The 19,749-nt window shown below is 39.2% G+C and overlaps 1 protein-coding gene across 1 annotated transcript in view; it reads left to right on the forward strand.

The window, feature by feature from the left end:
- MTMR12 (myotubularin related protein 12) overlaps window positions 1-9,356 on the forward strand; it is a 33,992-nt gene extending 24,636 nt beyond the window's left edge. The window contains exons 11-16 of the mRNA XM_042825837.1: window positions 528-606; window positions 2,231-2,301; window positions 3,472-3,644; window positions 4,324-4,491; window positions 5,133-5,294; window positions 6,316-9,356. Coding sequence (XP_042681771.1) covers window positions 528-606; window positions 2,231-2,301; window positions 3,472-3,644; window positions 4,324-4,491; window positions 5,133-5,294; window positions 6,316-6,891 — 1,229 coding nt within the window. The 3' untranslated portion in view covers window positions 6,892-9,356. The remainder of the gene's footprint in view (window positions 1-527; window positions 607-2,230; window positions 2,302-3,471; window positions 3,645-4,323; window positions 4,492-5,132; window positions 5,295-6,315) is intronic.
- Window positions 9,357-19,749: the final 10,393 nt, after the last annotated feature.

The raw sequence follows: 19,749 nt of genomic DNA on the forward strand, positions 1-19,749 counted from the left end.
TTTTTTTTTTTTTTTTTTTTTTTCTTTTTTTTTTTTTTTTTTCTTTTAACAGTTCCAGTGAACTGTTTAAAACTTTTCCTGGTATTTTTCCATCTCATAAATTTTGTCTAGCCACCTTTTTACAACCCATTTGTATTTCTGGTTTCAGTGTTAGTCACTTTCAAAGTCCTACCTTCTTATGTTAAGATTTACATAGATCATACTTTAAAGTCAAGACACCTGAAATTCAAATCAGAAGTAATACTTTGTCTCATCTTATTAAACTTTTCCCATATTGTCAACAAGTTTCTTTGCTTGGTTTGGTTACTGTGCAAGTCTTCTAAAAGTCTTCTTGCTACAAAGCTTTACTGGTATTTGCAAGACTACTTCCTTGTTTAGTTATAAATCAAGTGTCAGCTTTAACAGTAGCTATGATTTACTGACTCAGCATTAGTTGTTGTGTAATCCTTTGTAACTGAGAAGTAATATAACAGATGCCTATTACTTAGTGCTTCTTATGAGTAAACTGCTTTTCTTGTTTTGTTCAGATAACAGTACAGACTTCTGGGCAACTGATGTGAAATGGTTTTCATTGTTGGAGAGCACAAACTGGCTAGAGATCATCAGGTTTGCTATACCTATAACTCTTGTTTTCAGATTGCTGCTAATTGAATTTCTAATTGAATTTGAATTTTGAGGGTTTTCAAAAATTTTCTTTCCTACTGGAAAGGTGAAGAACATCTTCATATTTCAGGAAACTAAGGCAATACTACGGTCCTATTTATCTTATTTCTACAATATAGTTCACCATTTCAACAATGCAGAATTGTGTGAAGCACCCCACTTTTAAAAGATTGGGAGAAGCAGCAGGTCGTTCCAATTACAGTTCTTTGAGGAAATCTCTTAAAACTATATATCTGTAAATTTCCTTCCTGTACTTAGCTTCTTTCCAAACTGAAGTATTCTTTCTTTCTTGCTTGAAACCTGTTCCATGTCTCTGACTTGCCTTGCCATTCTCTGTACTCTCTACTTCTGTAATATCCTTTAGGATGGGATGAACTGCAGTATTCAAGATGTTAGCCCTCCACAGATTAATAAAATGACAGTTGTTCTCAGTTTTGTCCCCTTCCTCTCCTGATTGTTCCTCAAGTTCTTTTTCTTCTCTCAGCAGTCCACAGTGAGTAAGTCTTGGAATGGTGTTGGCTGGCATAAGGCTTGGTGTAGTGGAATGTTGAGGTTCTTTTATTTGTTTTCAGTGTTATTTTGTGTTGTCTGAATTATCTGTTGGCTTATTCTGTGATCAGCTTGTTACCATGAAGTACTTCTTCAGCTTTTTTGCAGTGAGCTTAACTTCATTCTGTGCGGAATAATAATCAACAAATACTGACACTGATTGAATGAGAGGTTCTAGTGAAGGTCATATATTGGGAAATCTATTGACATAACTCATAATTTAGCTAAGGTACATAGCAGCCCAAGTTCCTATCCTTAGGCTGCTTTGAGACTGGTCAGTTCTATACTTGGATGCAGTTACTTTCTGAGCCTATTCTTGGCTCTTGGAGTCAGTAGGAATGCCTTCTCAACTACACCGATGAATCTGACAGCTTTACAATTAGAGACTAAACTGTTAGCTTCTGTTAGTGGCCTAATCAGTTGCAAGAATCCTCATGTGCATGCAAACATTTTCAGAAAATGCCAACTTCATGAAGAGTTAGGACTAGAAACCAGTAGAGTAAGTCTATTTTTACATGATCTTTAACTCCATTCAGTCATCTGTGTTTAATGATAATCTCTGAGTAAGCATTGTCTGCATGCTTACAACATCTGATTGCTGGTCTTCCCCTCTGTTGCTCAAACAGAGGTTGTGGGAGAAACGTACCATGTAGTAGGTTGGAAAATAAGTGAGGCAGTGTACTGGGATAAAGATTTGGATCTTAGCAATAGAAATCTTCAATGTACGTAATGATTTGTACAGATTCAGAATCAAGTACTGTATGATGTATGTACAGAGCTAACAGTGGAAACACACGATTGATTGTCAAATAAGGATATCTCCTGGAAGCTTGATGTTGAAATTAAATGCTTCATCTGTAGAAGATGAGTGAAGTTTTATATTACAAGAATAAGCAAGTTTCGATAGTATATTTTAACTACTTTTTAGGCGGCTACTTTAAAACAAAAAAGTAAACATCTTAATAGCTAACTAGCTAACATCTTAATAGTTAAACTAAACTTTTCTATACCACAATAGGCGAGTCTTGAAGAAAGCTATAGAAGTTGTTGAGTGTCTGGAAAGGCAGCATACAAATGTCCTCCTTATCGGTAAGAAATTGATGAGATTGTCCTATTTTATATTATTTTAAATTTCAATAAACTATCTTATTTATAGAAATAGTTCTGATTTTTCTTTTTGAAGTTCTTTAAATGTAGCTTAAGCTGTCAATTCTTAATTATGGTAGAAGTTGGTACAATTGATAAGTGTCTGCTACTTTAAGAATGCTGAAGATCACACATTCCTGGAAATACTTTCAGTATAAAAACAAAACAAGCAATAGGACAAACAAACAGGAAAAAAACAGAAGGAAACATTTAATAAGCATAGTTCAAAGCTAAGAGGAATACATTACGAATGAGAAAGCTGTTCATAAACTTTCATGCAAGTCATTCTGTCTGTTGTTTATGTTCTCATTTACTAACTTATTTTTAAGGTCTTCTGCTGTATTTTGTGATTGAAGAGAGGAGATGAGCTTCACACAGAACGTTGAGAATAAGAACTTTGTAAAGCATTATTTTTGCTCTAGATGCACACTAATATATATAATCACTTTAGTAAAGTGTATGCTTACTGTGCACATCTTGAGCAGTGCGTTTGCCCAGACTGATGAAAGTAATCACATGAAAAAACAAACGTAATGTTAACCAATACACTATTTTTCTATTAAAAGTTAAGGGATTTTTCACCACATTACCATTTGAGAAACCTAGCTCTGGAAGATGTTTCTCAAAGGCATGTGAAAGGCAGAGGATGGATATTGCACAAGGGGCCAATTTCAGCACTGTTGTACACTCCTTACCCTATGTCTCTTGTGTGCATTTAGGGGTACTTTAAGTCACAGCCCCTCCTTGTGAAAAGATGCATGCAGAACAAAGGGGTGAGGATTGAGTAGCAGGCCTAATAGTTGAAGGCAGAAGGAGGCAGTGTGTGCACTGTGGAAGACTAAAAGGAGTAGGGATCTAGATTAGAGTATTGAAAGTTTCCTTTCTATTTTGTCTTGCATATGTGTCCAAAAACCTTTGTTTTCAGGAGGAAAAAGACAAACAGTATTAGAAATACAGATTTAATGTCTCTGTTATATAACTTGTGAGGAATTTTGTGCTTCTGTGTTTTGAAATACAGTTTTGCTTAGTAACGTGCAGTTAGTAATTCTTTGCTTTGTTATCCAAAGCTTAAGGAATGGTGTAGACAATACAGATTTGTCTTCTCTTTTGTAGAAGAGAGTGCTACTGATCTGTGCTGTGTAATCTCCAGTCTGGTTCAAGTGATGATGGATTCATACAGCAGAACAAAATTGGGATTTCAGAGCCTTATTCAGAAGGAGTGGGTAATTGGAGGACATGGCTTTTTGGATCGTTGTAATCATTTACATAAAAGTGACAAAGAAGAGGTATGATATTTATTTTTCTTTAATTTTCCTTACCTGATATTTAAAATTCTAGTCAGCATAAGGAGGGGCTTAGCTATCCATCCAGAAGCTCTTTTGTTTTTTTTCTGCTTCACGGGTCAATACTTTGTACAGTGTTAGTGTTTCTGCTATTTAAAGTTCAGCAACGTCTTTATAACTAAAGAATAAACATGAAATTTAACTTCAGTCTTTGAGCCTTTCAAAAAAGACTCGCATGTTGTATCCTTTTAAACTGTTAAATGGCTAACATCTGTAGAAATAACTCAAGTGACTTATGCATTTTTGTCACAGCTTCATATGTTTGTATTTTGGGAATGAATCAGATTGCTGTAAAGAATGGAAATCATAGGTGTAAACTGCTCAATTCTAATTAACAGTTGTTATTAACTAGTTTTGCAAGTTTGAAAGCGGCTCCCTTACAGCCTTTTATAGTGAGCTAATATGTACAAATTCAGCTTAGAAAGTGTTGCTCCCTTCTTCAAATAGATGGCTTGGGGTCACTCAGATGATGCTGCAGAGTTCAGCCAAAGTTGTATACAGCAATTCTGTAATTCACCAGGTTGCGTTCTTTGATTTGTAGATGCTGAATACTGTAAAATAAATGGTCTGCATGATAGAACATACTTTATTTTTGTGAAACTGATACAGTATTTTCTTTTAGGCTCCTGTGTTTCTGCTCTTGCTGAACTGTGTCTGGCAGTTGGTACAACAGTATCCTCCAGCATTTGAGTTCACAGAAACTTACTTGACTGTCTTGTCGGACAGCCTCTATGTGCCTATATTCAGCACTTTCTTCTTCAACTCACAACATCAAAAAGACACTACTACGGTAAGGGTTTGTTTTGTGTATGCACTGTGCTGGCTAACAAGTTTGTCTGATAGACAGGGAATATATTAAAAAAAAAAATCACTAGTAGGATATTTTTCCTTATTTAATTGAAGAATGATGCCTTGCAGGTGAGTCGGTTCAACTTTGGGTCTAGAGAGTCATGTTCAGTACTTCGGAGTGTGTGATGACAAGATGAAAATAACCCAGAAATCTGTAACTTCTAGTGTGGAGCTGTAGTTCCATGTTCATTACTCTCCAGTGAAAATTGAGCTCCTTAACCTAAGCTGTCCTGCGTAAATTATCTACAAAATTCTCCTGTTACATACTCTACTTTGTTCTAAAATCAGTGTTTTTTGGTTGTGGATTTATATTCGGTTAATGCTTTTCCCTAGCGTGAGGAGGTGGAAGTAGGCAGTAAAGAGCCTAAGAAATTGAAGATCACTGTTTAGCATATGAAGTGTTGAGCATAAAATTTAAATTGGTATCACTGCGTGACTGCAGTGAAATACAGAGAGGTTTATTCCATAGTCCTGACATGCCCTCTGTGTTTGAGTTCATCTCCTGCCCAGCTTCCAGAATGTTTCTAAACTTCACCTTAACTTGGTCAGAAATCCTTTCTAACTGTCTTAATGCTTTGGCAGACTGGTGAAATCCTGAAGGCACAAAGCAGTCCTTTCAGATTTCTTACTGTGTGGGACTGGTCTGTGCAATTTGATCTCAAGGCCCAGGCTTTTCTGAACAACCCTCTTTATGCAGAGAAACCAAAACCAGAAAAAAGCCAACGGAAAACTGCACGATTCAAAGTAAGATTTTCTTTTTTTTTGCTTAACCTGTTCTTTCTATCATTTACGAATAAGAAAAGAAGTACAACTCAGTCATACTTCTAACATGTTTACATTAGTGTCAACTTTTAACTGACAAAATATATGTACAACTCAGACTCATCTAGGTCTTTAGTGCTGCTCGCATCTCTCAGCTTTTCAATCAATCTTCCATGGTTTCTGTGCACAGCACAGTTTTTCTTACTACTGCACTTGCATACAACTATTAACTTCTTCCTGGGACTTAATGTCCAGGTGAGTTGTAATGATTTTAAGTTATTTTATTGTTTTATTTCACTGAGTACTTAATTGAAGCGCATAACAGGCTTGTAATTGACTCCTTGATTTTTGCCCTGAGTATAATGGGAGTGTGTGCATGTATTTAAAAACAAACAAACAAAACCCAGTGAAACCCAGGAACAAACAACATCTGTTAAGGATATGCAGTATTGAGTAGGTCACCTCATTACTAGCAAATAACATAAATTCAGAAGAAACAACTTGTTTGGGGTGGCTGTTCTGTAGTTTCCCTCTTGTCTAAAGTCTCTTCTGCACTAAAGCATTCTCAGGTGTGGCACCGTTATGGTATACAGCATAATATGCTTCTGTAAAGTGGCAAGTAATGAGGAAATATAGAATTAAAAACTTCTAAGTCAAATGCTCTTTGATTTATATGGCCAGCTTAAATTAAACTTGGAAATCTATAATGCTTGTATGAAGGGCATTTTCCTGTTTCAAGGAATGCTTTATTCAGTGTTACTTCTCTGCTATAGTTGCAGGGAAAGTAGATGCAAATACAGAATGCTGTATGAGTTATTTGATCTTTAGCCATGAAGAGTAGCAGTTTCAGACACTATAGCAAAGGCAAGGCTGTGTTTAAGTCACTTCATCGATTTTTAGGTGTTTTATGAACACAGTTTCAATGTTCTTCTTCTGCTGAAGATTTTTAAAGTCTCATCAGTATTTATCTTTGTATATTTTTATTTTCTTTTTCCCCTTCAAGCATCAACGACAGCTTTCTTTGCCACTGACACAAACAAAATCTTCCCCAAAGAGAGGATTTTTCAGGGAGGAAACAGATCATCTAATTAAAAACATTCTGGGTAAAAGAATTGGCAAGTTCATTAATTCTTCAGATGAACCTCCAAATAGCTTCAGGGAGTTTTATGATAGCTGGCATAATAAGCCTGTTGATTATCACGGTCTTCTGTTGCCCCGCATCGATGGACCTGAAATCAAAGTCTGGGCTCAACGCTATTTACGATGGATTCCTGAAGCACAGCTTCATGGCGGTGGTACAATAGCCACAGCTGCCAAGATTTTGGACTTGATGGAGGAAGTGCAAAACTTGCAGGTGAAAATGGATGAAGAACATAGTCAAGCTGTTTCTGGAGACATACATGGTGTTCCAACGCTGAGAAATTCTGCCCGTTTGTCGTCTTTGTTTCCTTTTGCTTTACTTCAGAGACAGTCTGTCAAACCAGCTTTACCCACTAGCACCTGGAAAGACTTGGAAGATGAGGATGACTTGGTCAAGAGAGATGATGAATTTGTTGATCTAAGTAGTGATATGTTATAAAGTGTATATACATTTAAGTATGTATGTGGTTAAGCTGAGTTTAAGATGTTTTGCTGTATCCTAATCTAAAGAACTCGAGTATCTACAGCCTGCTGAGTGGGTCTGTAGGGTAAAGGAAACTTGGCTGGGTATATTTTGAACTTCCATTTCACTCTGACAGTATTTATTGCAGAAACACATTTTTAGTATAGGTATAAAAGAAAAACAAGTGTAGCAGCACCACGTGGCTGCTTTATGCAAAAAAAAAAAAAAATTATGATTCAGAGGTAGAATACTAAATGCATACAGCAGCAGTTGTGAGGAATCTGCAGACTTGCTTAACATTAAACATTGTTCCTTTTGTGCTAAAAGCTAACAGGAACTATTAATAAATACATCTGCAGTTGTCCATCATGTGAAATAAAGAAGGCAAGGTGAAACTAAATGTGCTTTCAAACATAAGCTTTTACAGCTGAGAATAGAACTTGGGGATTTCTGTCTGATGTGGCATCAAATGAAGTCATGTGCTTATCAGCCTCATCCTTTCTGACAGTGTTTATCATTGGCTTGCAGAACTTCACCTTGTGTAGTGGTATAATAGCAGCTTGGCTTTCCTAAGGCTCTGCTTGCATTTAGCTTAAAGATCGGGTGCAAGAGCTAAACTAAACATTTCAAGACCTATTGTGTCTGCTGTCTTACTCCCTTGCTGCCTTGGAAAATTAAGTCCCAAATGTTTGCTGTTGATTGTAGGAAACAACCTGACAGAGATTCTAGTTTATTATGGATATTCTTTTCCTCTCCTTTAGATGTGAAAATTTTTTTACTCTAATTTCTCTGCATATGCCAGTTGCCTTTGCGGCTTTCTGAAGCTTTGCACTGAGACCTCTACACGGAAGGGAATGCAGTCTTGAATTTGCAGTCTGTTGCCACTTGACATGAGTTAGTGGTACAGATTATGAATGTGGCTTTCATACCCTACAAACATATGCATCCTGTTACTGGATGTTCTAACAGTACCTCAGTGAAAAAAGCCATAAAGAAAAGCCTGTTGATTTTTTGATCTACTGTGTGTATGTTTATATAAAAAGTATTTTTGCTGCAAATAACTGTCCTTTGTAAAGTTGAGTGCTATCTGACTGTCAAATCTATTTTGAGCCCTTAAATGGTAGAGTACCCCAAGAATAAATGCAAATCATAGTATCAGTTAATTTGAGATGGTGGATGTTGAATATTCTCTGTATGATTCAGAAATCCATGCTGGAAAATTTAAATAGTAAAACTAACACTTTAAGATTTGAGCAGCTCAATGTAATCAGGGTTATTAAACTAAGTTACAGATCAGTCACTTCACAGTGAATTGTACTTCATATGTGTAATAAAAGATCATCTGCAGCTCTTTAAAAATATTAATGTTAAAGGAAATGTATAAGTGGGGGGAGGGAGAGATCTTGCTGCAACTCTATGCCAAATTGAAGCTTTTCAACTGCTGATTGCCTTAATCTTAGTAGCCTGAATTTGTAGCAGTTTGTTTAAAAATATGCTAGTACTTTTCCTTTCTGCTTTGATACATATCTCGTTGCTGTTTGTACAGCTAGCGTTTATTGGAATGGGCTGCCCAGCACATGTCATTCTGACCTTAGTGTAGCTCAAGCGATCCATTTATCCAGTGATTTCTGTGTGTTTGAGCAATGCATTTTTGTAGAGAAGAAATATCCGTCATTCTAAGGTCATCTGGGTTCAGGGGGTTTTTAAACACTGTCATTAGAAAAAAAATCTATTACATGAAATTTTCTGTACTTTTGATCAAACTAGTACTGTGGCTGAGTCCTAAAGATTACATATTTATATTTCAGATGTTGGACATCTGATTTGTACATAAGTTATCAGAAATCTATATAGAGGAGAAGCATATATGTGGAATTGAACATAGGAACACTTCTAATGTAGAGTAAATACCATTGTTGTTGGTTTTCTGCACTGCAGGATTGGAAACGTACTTAATATTTTCACTCAACTTCTGTTTATACCTCCAAGTTTTTACACTGAATGCGATCTAGAAATTGTATAGTTGGCTTAAAAAAATAAATGTAACTCTTTTTCCTCTTTAGTGGTCAGTGTGGAGAGTGTCAATAAAACATACTTTGTCATATTTATCTTGAAATGACAATGTATGTTTAAGCTCTGTTTTGCAAAATGACACTTTAAATTGTAGTGAACTTGACAATCGCAGTGTCAAGGCTTGTTGGGTTGTACACAGGGTATTTGCAGACTTACGGAGAGGATGCTGTACAGTTTTGACCTGGCTGTGCTGTAGGACGAGTGTATCAGTTCAGAAAAGATCAAAATTCAGTGCAATGCCATAGGATGACTATGGTAAGCTGCTGAACTGATCTAGAGCGTGTCTGCCAAATGGCATTTTTTGGGGATCTATTAAAATATTGCAATCTTAACTGTTTTGGGGATCTATTAAATTTTTTCATTCACAATGGTGTGCTTGTCTTTCATTGAGTTGTTTCCCCATTTCAAGGAGGAGCATTGTTCTTAGTGTGTTAGCACAGGAACTTCCTGAAATTACAGTGGCTGTGTATTCCTCAAACTGAACATGTTCTGAGTCCAGGTCGGGTGCTGGTCATGGTAAACTATAGAGTACAAATGAAAAACATGTAATGTATTTTTTCCAGAGGTGACATATTACTAGTTTCTGCCCCGAAATCTAGCATGAGCACAAATCACTCAAAAATAATTTCCTAAAGAGAACGTATAAAATTGCTGTGAGGTTTAAGAAGAATTTGCTGTTGGAACAGGCACAGCAGCAGGGTGCTGGGTTGCATTGTAACACAAGGTGTGCCACAGCCTCACCCACATCTCAGATCCCTGTGTGTACTTTGACCACTTGGCTTTGAGATGGCATTCACTGCAGTGAATGTGCTCAGCTATGCTGCATGCCTTGCTGGAATCCGAGTGCTTTATAAAGGTTCTTACATCCGGCTCATCCTCCTGTTCTCTTCCCGCAATTAAAGCTTTTTCATTCCTTGTTCAAAGCACATAAGCATAACCATTTCAGGAGTTGGTATGGCAGTCTCTGTAGTGTGTGTCTTGCCAATGGGTTATTTGTCACACAGAGGTTTCCTTTCTTCAAGTCTTGAGCTGGAAGCTTTGTATACAGTGCCTACTGCCTGATACTCATGTTTTGCATGAAACTTGGTTTATAAATTACCTGAGGTGTGTTTCTTCTTCTGTGACAAAGAAGAGGTGGAGTAATGAAATATTTTGAATCTTCAAAAGCATTTCCTATTCAGAACTCCTTTGGCTCTTCCACATTGTAGTTAGTGACTGAAAGGGGTGTGAGGTAAGATCCTTCTGATGGGGCCATGTTCTTTTCCTTTATTTATAGTAAAACTACCCTGTGAGAAATGCTTTTTGCCAGGCTTTGCAGAACACTGAACCTGGTGTATCCCAGAAGGCAGTGAGCACAAAAGATGAACACAGCTGCTGTTTGAGTTTGAGAAATAGCTGTTTCAAAACAAGCAGTATTTCCCCTATTGCTTTGCCTGGCTGCTTGAAACAGGCTCATTATGTTTACCTAGGAAAGCATTTGATAAATAGCTTTGTAAAAAGCAGAACTGTGGAAAGTGCTTTCCCACAGTGATGACTTGTCCGGCTGTGCTGCTGTTCCTTGAAATTCCCCATCCCTTCTGGCATGTCCCAGCCCTGCTCACACCATGACACCTTCGATCTCCGCTCTCTTCATCTCCTCTGTTCTGAAGTGAGATGCAGTGTTCGCAGTTAGTCTGTCATTGCTAGTAACTTGCTGAAAAGCCAACTTCAGTAACTCTGTTCCTGGGGGACTGAATAAATGGGCTTGTGGTGGCTTGGCCAGGCCAGGTGGTCTGCAGCCTGCTTCTTAGTATCTAGTAACTTGAAATCTATTTCTGCTAAGCATGATCAGAACTACCAGCTGATTGCCAAAGCTCTGGTACAGGTAGGTGGAGAGGAAGTGTGAGCAGTCCTCTGTGGTCACTAGGGAGAAACAGTGAGAAACCCCATGCATGCGGTGTTCATATAAAAATGAATGCAACTTTCAGATAGGAAAGTCCGCTCATTTACAGTCAGATCAAATATCACGTGTTATGCCACAGAGTTTTTATTTGTCTTGGTTAATGTCTGTTTCTGTGTTCTGAAATACTTATTTTATTGTAGGAGCCCAAATTCAGTCTTGGGAACCTTTTGATTTTCCTGGGAATCAGATGGCATTTTTATGACTTCTGAAAGACACTTAAAATCCTTGTTAATAGTATTCCCATTCTGGAAAGCAGAAAAAAAAAAAAGAAAAAAGAAAAATCAGTAACAGTTAACCGAGCTAGAATTAATGCACAGTTTTGCTAATTAAGTGTAAATCTTCATGTATTTTGTAAACAGTGCCAAGCCTGTGGGCTGGTAGCTCGCTCAATTTCAGTGAGTAGGATTCACTTCTTCTTTCTGTTTCTACAAACATTGTTTTAAAGAATGTTTATGGACGTGATGACAGATAAAAAGACTTTATATGGAGAGCTCATTTCTTGCATCACCACAAAAACATGAAGCACAGCTTTCACCATGACCTCAATGTACAAAACAGAATTCCTCTTACCAAGTTCCTCATACACAGATAAATACTATCTGTTTCTAACAAAGTCACTTCCTCCACTTCATATTTTCCCAGCTCAAGCTTTCTACTGTGAGTTCACTCTTAAACAACTCTTTCTTGACACGCTCTCGTGAAAGTTCTTCGATGAAGTTTGAATAAGATTGAGTTTACACATGCTGTGGTTTTTCCTTCTGCATTCTGAAATGGTAAGAACATGTGAAAGCCAGGTAAGGGAGTGCTGCAGATGTCCTAACTCATGACAATTAATGTGCAGGTTTTCAGATTGCAAGATCCCTCACTTCTGTGTCAGTATGGAGCATGGCATCTCTGGTAGTTGTCCTGTAATTAAGAGTAAATATTTAGAATAAATAAAATCCTGTTGTGTGTTATTTTTCCTAGATGGAAACTGCATAAAGAAAACACAGGCTGATAATCCCAAGCTATGTTTTCTAATGCAACATGGCTTCTGGAAACTTTCAGTACTTTGCAGGGTTGATGTCTGCCTCGAGGAATCCTGGGTGCCTGACTGCCTGCGTTTGGGTTGCATCTGATGTGGGGCATCTGCTGCTTGAGGGACTCCTGCTGAGTGCTACCCAGCAGTGTGCTCCTGCTGCCCAGCTGTTAGTTTGGCTCCCACATGATTGTATAGAAATAAATATTTTGCTGTTGTAGATTAGTTTTCTATTACATCAGCTTGCTGATGTATCACACCATGGTTGTGCAAGGGAAACATCTATGGCAGATTGCTTGAGGGTGACTTTCCCAACAGGCAACTGCCAATTACAGCAGGAGGGGAAGGTGGAATCACAACTGCAGTAGAGATGGCTCTGGAGTTGCTATGTTGTTGAAAAAGAGAAACTTTGGGAACCAGACCTAACGTGTATTTATTTGAAAGGTCATAAATGGCACACATAGCTGTTTAACTCTTCTGAGAAGAAAACACAGGAAGCACAAAACCACTACCGAAAGTAGACAAAATAAGCCACCAACCAAACAAAAGAAGCTTTGGTTTTGGGTTGCCTGAAAAGCCTTCCAGGGTGATCAGATCTGCGTTGGATCTGAGTTGGTTGTTACAGGAAGAAGCTACGGTAGGCAGAATAAGCCAGCCTGATCCGCAGTCATCAGGCACATTCCTCAGGCTGTGCTTTGGTTTGGACTTGGGCATGTTTTAAATATCATCATTCTGCCTGGGTTGTGATTTAGCAGTGATTGTGGCTGCTGAAAAGCAAAAATCATGTTTTGACTTGTAATGTGAAAACAATCATCACTCTGAAAGTGACTTTGGATTCCTGATGCATTTCTGCTTTTCTCATTTAAGCTTCTTGTTATACATAACTGAGGGGTTACTGTTCGTTTTTAGCATATTTTACTCACTCACATCTTGTTTTTTGTTAGTTTTAATGTGTTTGACGTGCTTTGTCCATATGCAGCCCATTGTCCATTCCAGGGGCAGCATGCAAGTCTCTCCCTTCTGATCAAGACCCTAATTTTCCAAGGCTATTCATCCACCCAGTGCTTTTCCACAGGTAGTGGCCCATTTTTATTATTCAAATTGCAGTTGAATAGCTATCTGGCAGAGATGATGATAAAAAGGGCTAGTTACTGAAATGAAATGAAGTGAAATGAAATGAAGTACATTAATAGTAAAATCATTATTCAATGTATCGGTATTAAATAGAAGCTCCATGAATACACAAGGCCTCTGCAGGTAACAGTGGATGCTAGAAAGAGCTGAAATATAATTACCAGGGACCTGGACTCAGGCAACAGGAAATGATCGAACATAAATGATTCTTCATAATCTTTGTACCTTATTAAAGCATTAGTAGCCCTATTGGTGCTGGCTGCTAACATTATTATTCCGTCTAGACTGGCAGACATCTTTTCCCTTTTGAAGCCAGCGAGGACTTCCCTCACAAAGCAAATGATTTTCCAGCTGAAACACATTGATGTCTTTATCAGAATAACATTGTGTACAGCTGCTCTTGCCACCAAGAAATTTACTTTATATTCTTAGAATCTAAGTGTGGTTTTGGTTAGAAGAGGCCTCAAAAATCACTTATTTCCATCCTCCTGCCATGGGCCAGTTGCCAGCTCAGGCTGCACAGGGCCCTATCCAACACAGCTGTGAACACCTCCAGGGATGGGGCACCACAGCTCTCTGGGCAGCAGTGCCAGTGCCTCACCATCACCACCTTTCAGTCAAAAGTTTTCCCCAACATTTAATCTAAATCTCCCCTTTTTTAGTTTAAAACTGTTCCCCTTTGTTCTGTCACTATCAGGACATGTAAAAAGTTGTTTCTCTCCTCTTTATAAGCTCCCTTTAAGTACTGGAAGCCTGCAATGAGGTGTCCCCTGAGCCTTCTCCAGGATGAACAAGCCCAGCTCCTTCAACCTGTCTTTGTAGGAGAGGCGCTTCAGCGCTCCAAGCTTCTGTTGTGACTCCAAGTCCTTCTCCACAAGACTGCTCTCAAGCTCTTCTCCCAGTCTGTAAACATACCTGGGATTTCCCTGGCTTAAGCACAACACCTTGCGCTTGGCTTTGTTCAACCTCATTAGGCCCCAAGACAGATCCCTGGGGAACACCACTTGTGACCAGCCTCTACGTTCATGGGACATAGAGCCTCTGAACATATCCCTCTGGATGCAGCCATCCAACCAATTCTTGATCCTGCAAACATTCCACCTTTCAAATGTCTCCAATTTAGAGACAAGGATGTGGTGCAGGACCATGTCAAAGACCTTGCACAGTCTAGGTAGATGACATCAGTTGCCTGCCCTTTATCTACAGATGCCACCACTCCATCACTGAACCAGATGCGTCAGGTACAATCTGCCCTTGGTAAAGCCAAGTTGGCTATTTCAGATCACCTGTTTGTCCCTCACATGCCATTGTTTCTGTGTGAGAACTGGAGTTTAAAGAGTAAACTTAATCACAGGGCTGACCAGCAATTCTTTAATAGAGCTGAACTCTTTTAAATGAGGAAGTAATATTACCTCTTCTTTCCATGCAGGGGATAAGAGGCTCTGGAGGGATTAAAACCTTTTAACAGCATTTGCTCAGCTGGGGTGACTATGGAAAGGTTTTTTTGGATGGATTCAGTCCCTAGTGAAATTTTCTTAAGATGTGGCTGAATGCTAAAGTACAGAAAATGTTTTTAATTCATCTATCTTAGCTTTTGTTCAATTTGCATAGCTGTTGACTCGCCAGTAGGTGCTACACCGACAACTAGACTGGCAGCAGGATCTTTTCCAGATAAAACCATAGAATCACAGGATCATGAAGGTTGGAAAAGACCTGTAAGACCATCTAGTCCAAACACTGACTCATCCCCACCGCTCCCACTAACCATACTCCTCAGTGACTCATCTCATTTCTTGAACACCTCTGGTGATGGTGACTACACCAGCTCCATGGGCAGCCTGTGCCAATGCCTCACCACTTCTTTGGAGAAGGAAGTTTTCTTAATATCCAACCTGAACCTCTCTTGGTGCAGGCTAAATCTGTTACTTCTCATCTTAAATCACACACTGATGCTGATTTCCTATCTCTCCTGGATGTCTGCTTGGGTCAGCTTTAGGGAGGTTTGCTTCGCGTTAATAAGCAAGTAATCTCCACCTGGTCATCATCAAACCCTCGGTGCTGAGCTATGGGAACACGTCTGTGTTGAGGTAGGCAATTGCAGCATAAGTGCACGTGGGCAGCTTTGGTGTGTCAGGTCAGACTTTGAGGTGTATGTGATAGCAGTGAAGAGCACAAGATGTATCGCTCCCTGCAGAACTGGTGGGAGAAGCCTCACAGAAGGGCTTTGAGGTCAGGATTCTGGCTGACGGAGCTATGTTTAAAGAAGCTGTCTCCAGCTGTTTGATTTAAGCCATGCTCAAAGAAGCAGGGCTGTGTATTTTTGTAAATAAGCCAAATGGTATCAAAGGTGCTTTATTCCTAACTGGAGTAACCTGTAGGACTCTATAAGCTGGCCAGTTGCCCAGATCAAGAAAGATCTCTTCCTGCAAAAGGAAAGTTGGCAGATGGAGCATAATCAGGAATTTATATATATATATTATATATATATATAAAATTTTTGTCAGATGTGCTGAAGAGACATAGTAAAAACTTTGAAGTTTTTATCCATGTATTTTCAAAACTGAACATGATTTGTGTGTGACAGTATATTTTCAGAATGCACTTGGAAACAGTGGTAAAAAAGGCATTTTCTTACTGCAACAGTTGTGGTCCTCCCTCATTTCCATGCCCTATTTATTGATGTTAGCATCAAAACTAAGTCCCTGCTACTGTCAGCACTCCAGGGAAGGGAGGAGAGCTCAGAGTACACCTTAGTAAAAGGCATTTGCTGAGGTGTGCGGTTCAACTGCAATCGCATACCCAAGAGCAATGTGTCTGTATCACACTTCAGATATAGCTCCTGTCAGAAAACAGGATGCTAGAGATGCTTTAGCACTTTGTATTAACCCTGGTTTTACGTGTACTATTGAACATGTGTTCAAAGATGATGTCCATATCTGAGGGCATGTCATGTTCTGTGCAGATGCAAACTGTGCTTTTATTTTGGCCACAGGACATTCATCACCAATGGCGAAGTGCCAGCTTGGTTCTCCAGTTCCACATTGAGTTTGCAGTTAGGAAAACAGAACCCATTTGAGGCAAAAAAAGAGAGCCTCCTAAAGTTCTCTTTTAGAGCCAGTCTTCAGAGTGGGACCATGCATCCAGGATTGGGAGTGCTTTCAGCACTTTGGGGTATGCCTAGAGCTGCTCACCCACTCTGAGCTGAGAGCCATTTCCTTGAGGGATGGCAGCCACAGGAGCAGTCAGCAAAGGCTAAAATGTATTCTTCTTGTGTGTTTGTTCTGCAGGAACACAAGGGTTGCATTTGCTGTTGTGTGATGCAGAATATGAACAGTGAAGGTAATTTTGGTCTTGGGGGATTTTTAAAGGTTGTTTTAATTTCTCTCTGAAGGACTTACTGTGCAGTAAATAGCTGTTAAATCATTACTTTATCCTTTGGCAGACAGAATTAAGCAACTGCCTAAGAAAACATTAGTGAAAACATTTAGTAAGAAAAGATCATACATGCCAAAGTAGGACACCTTGACCGGGATGGCTGACTCATCAATTCAACATATTCTGCGTTAAATATGGAAAGCTCATATGTCATCTCTCAGCAAGAGCAAAAAGAAATGTATTTTATCTTTGGAAGATGACTTACAAATCAGATGGGATCTCAGCGAAATCTCTATGCAGGTGAAATACCGATGTGCAGCATGTCTCATTCTCTGTACAGCCATGTAGATGCATTGGTGCTGTTGAGAGGATCCTGGCCACAACCTCACACTGCTGGATGTATTTCTTTTTCTAGTCATCAGCTGGGTTTCTCCACTGAATCTGTTTTTCTAACCTTCATTGAAAATTGTGAGTGGTGATAATTTAGATGCTTATTTCTTTTTCTCTCTCCTCCCCATGGAAGTCACTGGAGTCTTGAAGGCCTGTCTGATCCTGACTTCAGTGACCCTTGGGAGCATGAGAGCCAGCCTGAGGCTCGGCAGCCAACAGACAAAAATGGGAGCATTCACTAAACAAGCAAGGGAAGCACTTTTACACAGGCCTTCTAGGTGTCCCTAAAAACTGGATGAAATCATTAAGAATAAATCAAACATAACTTTCATCTTTCCAGGTTATTTCTGGTGCTGTTTCAGCTCTGTTCATCCCCAAGAACGAAGCCCCAAATCCTCTCTCTTTTTTCCCAATCTAGTTCTCAGTTGGAAAAAAATATAAAAATCCACTCGAAGGCAGAAGCGTGAGCAGGAAACACAAGGCGTTACATAATTGCTTTGCCATCCAGGCTCCTGATTACTCAGTCAAGCTTCTTCTCTGTTTGAATCCATGGTGATTGCTAAAAATACTAATGTTTTAAAAATGGAGACATTGTTATCACACTCTCTAAAGACTCATGCTTGAATATTACACATCATCTTATTTAGCCATGTGCAGGTTGTCTTGTGCCCAGTGCTGCACAAGCGCACAGCAGAAGTTCTTATGCATCTGCTGCTCTTCAATCAATATTATGCAGGTAGCGGCACAATAGAGTTGTCTCTGTCCCACCATTTTGAATGATTACTTTAGTTTAAGCTAAAGATGTGGTCTGTAGAGTTGATTTCATTCAAAAATTTCTTGCAAATCCCTTATGAAGAGATTTGTAGAGACAGCAGCTTTTTAGCATCAAATATATTAATCAGGGTTTGCATTGATGGTAAAGTGTTAGCTGGTGAGAAGCTCTTTTTAAAAGCCATTGCACAGAAATGATCCAGTCAAAATGTTATGACACTGAAGATAGATGGTGTTGCACAGACATAGTCCAGTGCAGGATTTACCCAAAGAAAATCAATCCACATTTGGCTTGCATTAACCCTGTGGGAAAACATTTGCAGGTGATTTTCTCAGCCTTCTCCTTCACAGTCGATGGAGGCACTTCAAATTCAGGTCAAAATGGAAAAAGCTGTCAGTGCCTGGTGGTGTGCTGTGCTGCTGCACTCCTCCCCTCAGTGCAGATCAAGCACATCCACAGCGAGAAGGTGCCATAGAGTGCTCCATAATGCTTGACTAGCACGAGACTTTGTGTTTCAGAGTCAACTTTCAGCATAACAAATCCAGCTAATCAGATGCGCTTCCACTCTGTTTTGAGTCCTGAATGAGTCAGGGAGAAGCATAACCCAGAGATGTCTGCGTCTTCCACCAATGAACGCCTATCGCATGCTTTGGTAGAGGGCATTACTGGAAGTACTACCACTGGTGCTACTTCAAAACCCTCTGTGTGCTGTGCTCACAGCCTGGCTGCTGCCAGGAGTGAAACCATCCTGCACAAAGCAGGTGTGGAACAGACCGTGTGATGTGCTTGGCTGAGCCCTCAGGAACAACCCACCTCCCTTCCTCTCCTTCACCTCTCTGCACAGAGGCTTTTAAATTACAACTCCATGGAAACATTTTCTGTGCACCATCTGGCTTTATGTATTTTTCAACGAGTTGATAAGTATTTACACACCCTAGAGAGAACAGATAGTTACTGATTTGTTACATGGGAAGGGAAACAAAGCTTTTTCAAAACTGATTTTATATACAAGCCATTGGATTAAGTGCTTTAAATTTTGCCAGGATCCCAATGACCATTATGGTGTTGGTTTCACAAAATTTCCACCCTATTTTTCTCACTGAACTTGCTAAGATAGCTACACATTTTTCCTAGTGATAATGGTTGGATTGAATCACTGTGTAGAAATGAAAACACATATTCCTTACAAACTGCACTTTAACTGATGCTTTGTCTTCATTATTTCAGTACTCTAATTGCAGTATTAAAATAATGAGTACGGATTCTTGCTACTGAGCAGCACTGCTCACACACAGGGAGAAGATGCCGTTAAAATGCAAAGATTTCAGGAACAAGCAATCGTCTGAACTCCACGGGTGAGGAGAAAATGAGAGGACCTAGAAATACATGAAACGAAGGAGATCTTTTGGGAAAGTTAACGCCTTTCTGTGTCTGCCTTTGGTCTCCCAAAAACGTCTGTCAGTCAGCCTGCAAGAAAAAAGACTATTGGTTTTGTTTTTAAAAATATTAAAGGCATTATTAAATTTTTAATTCAAAGCACTGTGAATCTAAGATGAATCATTTTATTGACTTACTGGCTACACCAGATTTTATATGAGCTAGGTATTAATGCCTGGCACTATGCCACTGGATGTAATTTGTGAGTTCATCATAACCCGATCCAGTCTATGTCAAATACGGAGTAATTCTTCACATTTTTGAGACAACATCATTCCTAAATCTGCCAAGGAAGAGAATTAAAGAGAAGCTTATTTGAAAAGATACACTGCCAAATTTCAGCTTTGTGAAGTGGTAGTTTAAATGATATCTGACTACTGAGTACCAATTGCTGTCACAGCATGGGCTTGTTGTATGGACAAAGAGAAATGTAACACTTGGAGCTTACTTAGCAAAATTTGCTGCTATGCTACTAGTGTTGGGAAGTTCATTGATAAAACCAAGAAGAAAATGCCAGTTGGTCTGCAATGGCTAGTGAAGGTTTTATTTGGTACCAGGACAACAGTACAAGTGAAACAGGTACAGCTGAAACTGCAAGAGAGAAAACACTACAGAGCAGTGTGCAGCCACTGCATTCTAAACATGTTTTTTACAGACTTTTGGCCATAGACTCTAGTTTCTTCCCACCTCAAA

This window comes from Centrocercus urophasianus, unplaced genomic scaffold, assembly GCF_019232065.1.
Source record: "Centrocercus urophasianus isolate 14NV4802_14NV808 unplaced genomic scaffold, USGS_Curo_1.0 seq_25, whole genome shotgun sequence".
NCBI lineage: Eukaryota > Metazoa > Chordata > Aves > Galliformes > Phasianidae > Centrocercus > Centrocercus urophasianus.